The sequence below is a fragment of the Brachyhypopomus gauderio genome, chromosome 2 (assembly GCF_052324685.1).
Source record: "Brachyhypopomus gauderio isolate BG-103 chromosome 2, BGAUD_0.2, whole genome shotgun sequence".
Taxonomy (NCBI): domain Eukaryota; kingdom Metazoa; phylum Chordata; class Actinopteri; order Gymnotiformes; family Hypopomidae; genus Brachyhypopomus; species Brachyhypopomus gauderio.
The window spans coordinates 31333408-31339682 of record NC_135212.1 but is presented as its reverse complement, the minus strand read 5'-3'; the positions used below and the strand labels follow the sequence as shown (position 1 = coordinate 31339682).

At 40.6% G+C, this 6275-nt stretch overlaps 1 protein-coding gene across 6 annotated transcripts in view; it reads right to left on the bottom strand.

Moving 5' to 3' along the window:
* kcnj5 (potassium inwardly rectifying channel subfamily J member 5) overlaps positions 1-6275 on the bottom strand; it is a 30849-nt gene that overhangs the window by 4498 nt on the left and 20076 nt on the right. For 3 of the 6 annotated variants that reach the window (XM_076994006.1, XM_076994007.1, XM_076994008.1), the window contains one exon: positions 4491-5370. In XM_076994006.1, the coding sequence (XP_076850121.1) occupies positions 4491-5370 (880 nt within the window). The remainder of the gene's footprint in view (positions 1-4490; positions 5371-6275) is intronic. The other 3 variants (XM_076994009.1, XM_076994010.1, XM_076994011.1) reach the window with 2 other exon arrangements.

Below are 6275 nucleotides of genomic sequence, written 5' to 3'. Positions count from 1 at the left end.
AATTTTGCCAGTACAAAATGGGTTATAAACATAGTAAACACGCAACAAGCAGCAAACAAACAAAATGCCCCAAGTGTTCTTCCATGGTTAAAGGGTGTCCCGTCATGAAGAATATTTTTCCCTGAATTAAGCCCTGAACTTGTGTGTCTTCTAAAATGCTGCACTGACCGTGAGGTATGACTAATGAAACATGAAGGCAAGATTCAACCTGCCAAAGCTAAGGTCAAGGGTCAAGTACAAGGCCAAGGTCAGAAGTTGCAAGTCAGGGGTTATGTTTAGATCACTGAGGTTTTTGTGAGTGTGTGCACGTGTGAGACTAACTGTATGTGTGACAGGGTCAAGGCTTGTGAGAGAGTGCTGCTCAGAGCTATAAATATGAACACAGTGCCTTTAGGTCAGAGTTCTTGGTACAGTTTGCAGAGAGTAGCGGTGATACTGAAAGATTCTGACTCTGTGGAGGACAGACTCTTGGAACTGTCTTTTGGCAAATCAGAAACACTCCAGTTAAAGGGGTGAACAAGACAAGTATTTTTATGAATGCTAAACACTTTCTCTCCTATGGGCTGGGGCAGCTGGAAATCAGTGCAGTGTTTCTGCTAACCAAGAACTGGTATCAAGACGGCAATGGGTGGGGTTACATGCATCAGGCAGAAGTCTAACCCAGCAGGAGGCTGGGTTAAAAGCAGCAAAGAGCAGGGTTACAGGCAGAAGAGTGTGTGGTTACAGGCAGAAGAGGGCAGGGTTACAGGAGGAAGTTGAGTGGAGGAACTGGAGTGGGGACAGGCTCCAATGGAGGAACTGGCACATATGGTTATTTTCCTCTGTAGTTTTCTATTTTGATCACATCGAAGTAATTTCATAATTTATGATACAAATAGGTACATGTGCCCTTTCCGTAGATTGCAACTCTTGGTTTAAAAACAGCTCTAAATAGGGACCCAGATAAATTATTTATCTATGTTCAGCCAACACTGTGAACTCAGTATAAGTGCAGTTATTCATGCCCAAAACAAGCACATCTAAAATATTTCAGGAACCTTTTTAAAGGAGTAGCCAAAAGAACTTGAGCCAATTTTTCAGCTCTGTCTACCTGCCAAAAATCAGTCAAAAGACAGCCAATCTCTCAGAAGCTAAAATGCTGGGTTATGTATTTTTTTAATGATGGTCTAAATTCTCTCCTTCATCAAAACCACCCTCCTCCACTCAGGCCCTTGGGGTGAGTATGAGTGAGGATTCATTTGTCCAGTAGAAAACATTGAGGGAGTTATATAATGAAAAATCACCATCTGGATATCTGTAATGTGTATAGAATGTACAATGTGTACAGTGTGTATGCATTATTGCAGGGCGTTTAATCATTGATGCAGTGCACATCCACTGCTGTGCCATGAGCATTCCTGCTATGTGTGTTCGGAGGATAACCGTCTGTTTGACCACATCCATTTATAGTGTGGCACATTTATAGTGACTCAGGGGAGAAAAATGACTACCACATGCCATGTGGTCCACTATACAAATAAACAAGCAAATAATTTAGATTCTTGCAATGGTTAAATAACTTATAACAAATATATATAAATATTATAACACACACACACACACACACACACACACACACATATATATATATATATATATATATATATATATATATATATACACATTAGTGACAGAGTGCAGATAGTGATATCTACAGGCAAAAGAAAAATACCTTCATTACAGTTATTCCAGCAACTTTCATAAACATGAAATATTCTTAAACATTCTTCTGTGGAATTCAACACAGGTCAGTAATCAGAAGAATCATCTTTTTACAGTTTTGATAGCATGGGATTAGTCCTGTGATCTTGGTGGTGCCCACATGTTTCTCAACTGAGTAAATACCAAGAACGTTTGACCATAGCTCGGCTATTAATAATAAAGCTACTAAATACAACAGGTTATAATTATTAATACAGTAATAAACGTTCTTAATCTGTATAGTTATTGATTGTATTAAGAATAACAGGGTTCCATTGAGCTCACATGATAAACAATCACAAGAAAAATAATTAAATCTTCCCATAAACAAACAAAAAAAGTGTTGTTCCATGGTCAAGGTTGTCCTTGTTCTGTCACGAAGAGTCTTTTTCCCAGAAGAAGTGCGGCGTCTTCCCAAAATATTGCCGCATTGTTGAATATTGACAGTGAAACATGACTGATAATTTTGCCCATGTTTAGTCAAGAGATTACAAGTACTAGAGAAGGCATGTTACAACATGTAACATGCCGAGAGGTCAGGGGTCGAGTTCGGTGTAGACAGAGCACCTGAGGGTTTCCAAGGTTCATTCCACCCTGAGGTCGTATATGGACCCTTCATGGAACACACTGCATGAAGCTTTTTATGAACCCTGTTTATAGAAACAGCAAATGCAGTTTTATTCCTGAAATCTTTAGCTCTTCTGAAAAGAAGACACACCTAGTCAAAAGCTTGGACACACAAAAATCATAAAAACTCACATAATGAAAACTCACATGACTATACTATGCAAAACCAAAATAGATGGTTTAATAGACTGTAAAGTTTTTCAGAGCCACCCATTCATGGACAGTTTGGGATGATCTTTGGATGTTCTTGGTGTTCTTCTGATGGTGTATTTGTGGAGATCACGGAAATCCACTGACGCAGACAAAGCATGTGGACAACGTTAACACACGCCCAAAAGGGAGGGGCCGGGGTCCTCAATGTGACAGTACTTAAGATACCCTGAACACATTCTCATGTATGCTGAGCACCAATGATGCCCTGAACACATCCTCATGTATGCTGAACACTTGTAGGATCAAGGGCAAAAATTATAAATTTTTTGAGGAGGCAATTAAAATTTCATTTATATTATTATAATATATACTATATACATTGTTTTGGAAACAAAATTATAAATAGGCCATTAACATGAACTATTTATAATTGTCTTAAAGGCAAATTAAAGTATGAACCATTAGCTAAAAATGCCTTTGTTATAAAGAACATACATTCGGCTGTGTTCAAATGTTCGGTCAAATATAGGTAAAAATCCCATAAAAGGCAGTGGGCTTAAGGATATGATGTTTGTGTTTGATTATCCTCCGAGAGCAAAACAGCAGTGGTGGGAATAGATCTGTTAATTATGTAAAGAGCTGTCTGCGTATTTGCACGTGTAGTTCAATATTGACATAGTTCCGAACTTTCAGATGTTTTTGTGGAGAGCATTTGACGTCTGTTCGCGCAGGTTCATTGAGGAATGCCTGTGGACATGCCAATAGAAGCAGGGGTGTGATGTAATCAGTATTCTGGGCTTTCAGTAGCTGCAGGGAAAACCATCCATGAAATATGTGCGTCTTTCTTTTTATGGTGACTTCGATTTAGTGGTCCACTTTACTCAGAGGGTGAGGAATAGGATTGTTTGAATAATTCTAATAAATTCAATTAAGATGCATATTTTTAACATTGTTATTGGTGCAATAGATTTATCTCTAAGATTATACATTATTCATGATGTAGGTAAATGACAAAGGGAACTGAGGTCATTAGGTGAATGTGACATCACAATGAGAGGACAGCATGGGTCCTTGATCCAATCACAGATAACCAAAAAAGCACCAAACACAACCTTCTTCTGATCTGTCGCTTGGTAGTTTACTCTGGCAGTAAGTGGCCAGTGCAACACCGATCCAGCTGAATACCATCTGAAATCTTTTTTTCAGACTGCACAAAGTTTCAAATAAGCAAAAATAAAACTCGAGTAGGATCAAATCAAACTGTCATGTAGTAAAGAAGGACAGTAATTTGCTTTTGATGTGCAGTTGGAAGATAATGACCTGGGAAGTGTAATAAGGTCATAAACAATGCTGCATAATGTTCTGTATAGCTGAGGCCTCAATGGCATCACTGACCTCAGATTTACTGGTCCTGATGCTACTTTAATCTTTAATATAATGTTAGGGATGCATTTTCTCTCATGCTGCTTCATTGCTCGTTAACGGTTCACATGACTGATTGAGGTTGTAATAGCATCATGATCAATGCATTTACAGATGGACTTCAGGAGCCGGACTCATATGTGCCTATGTGAGTCAACAACAGTAATTTCCAATAAAGTCTGAGGTCTAATGCAATGTAAAAATAATTCAAAGTATACAAAAAAGTATTGATACTGTTTTTCCTCACCCAAACAATTATCACCCAATTATCACCAAAACAATTTATCCACTGTATCAGGTATGTAAAGGCATGTAAATTTTGTGGCAACATGTATCCGGTTTGTAAAGAAATGTAAATTGTAAGGTGAAATACATGTATCATGTACTGTATGTAATGTAAATTGTAAAATAAGATACATGTATCAGGAATGTAAAGGTATGCAAATTATAAGTTAAGACACTGGAATGTAAATTAGAATACACATTTTGCACATTTGCAGCTTTTACATCTTTTGCAAGTACAAACCCTCCACCCATTAGGACCATACCTGTGGCCTCTACCATGCCTTCCAGAATGACCACAATCTCAAATTCCTCCTTCTCCATCTGTGCCTGTGACATTTCCCAGAATGGGCTCTTCTCATCGATCTCGTGTGAAATGATGAGAGGTGACACCAGGAAGAGGCGGTCGTCACCTGTGTCAAAGCCGATGTTGATGTCTGTCTGGTTGAGCGGGATGAACTCGCCCTCCTTGGTCTGTTCCGAGCGGATCAGCTTGGCTCGGATCGATGCTTCCACAATATGAGAATTCCGAAGGTCTCCCACGCGGAACATCAGGCAGAGTTTGTTGTCTCGTACTGAGATCACGGCCTTGTGGGAGAACATGAGTGTTTCAGCCCGATTCTTGGGCTGAGAAATCTTGACAAACATGCAGCCCACCATCATGGCGTTCACAATGGAGCCCAGAATGGCCTGCACCAGGAGGAGGATGATACCCTCTGGACACTTTTCTGTAATGACCCGGTAGCCGTAGCCAATGGTGGTTTCCGTTTCAATGGAGAAGAGGAAGGCAGAGACAAAACTGTTCAGGTTCTCCACGCAGGGGGTCCAGCCTTCCTCATCTGCGTGCACAAGATCCCCTCGAATGAGCGCAATAAGCCACCAGAGGAACCCAAAGAACAGCCAGTTGAGCACATAGACCAGTGTGAAGATGAAGAAGCTGAGACGCCAGCGCAGGTCCACCAGCGTGGTAAAGAGGTCGCTGAGGTAGCGGTACGTCTCCTGGACATTGCCATGGTGCACGTTGCACTTGCCATCCTTCTGGACATAGCGTTGCCGGGGCTTCTTTGCGGCGTCTGTGATGAGATGAGTGCGATCTGTGGAGATCTGGGCCTCCCGCAGGTGTTTGGGAAGCTTTTTAACCTGCTGCTGGAGAGAGAAACACAGACGTTAATAAAAAGAGAGTTTAGAAAGATAAAAAGCAAACTGAGTTTAGGTTCAGTATTATATGCAAAATTGTACATAATTCACACATAGTTAAGTAGTTAAATCACAGTTAACATCAAGTCACATTCACAACAGAAGGTGTGCTTTGACTGCTTTCACATGGTATTCAACAATACAGTATTTAATAAAAAAGTTAGAGTTAGAATAAATGATTAAGGGTTAGGGATAAGGGAGTGGGGCGGTGGCCATGTTACACTCAGCACTTAGTGAGCGTGATGGCAATGTCAAGTGTTCGTACTCTATTCCCATATTTCTCCAAGCAATTACTGATTGAATTAGCATGTAGAAATTCTCATATTGACAGCAGCTTCTATCTGCTTCAAACACCGGATAGATATATTGGGTAGATAACATGAGACCTCATTTGCGGTTCTAGATTTCGGTCTTATTCTTAACCCTAGTTGCCTAGTCTATGCCAGACAGCCACGGCAGCCACAGATGCCCCTGAGGTGCACAGGAATGTTTCTGATATGCTGCTGGATAGATTCTCATGCTCGGTTAGTGACAGAGCTACAGTGATACTCTTATGACATCACATCCATACAGGCACACACTCAGAACATAAGAGGTATTTAAGGTCTCTCCCTCCTGCATTCTGTCTCAGACAAATGCGCACTTTGGATTAAAGTGAGGCACTGTATTGAGCTTGACTGCTGCTCCATAGGACGGTAGCCATGTTGCCCCCTTTCTACCTTCCCATTTCAACATTACCAAGCACAAGTTGGAAGAGATCTCTCATTACAAACAAACAGTGGTGCCCTCCATGTCAGACAAGGGCACACTGAAGCATTGTGTCTCCATCCGAAGATTATCATGTCTGGGTATTA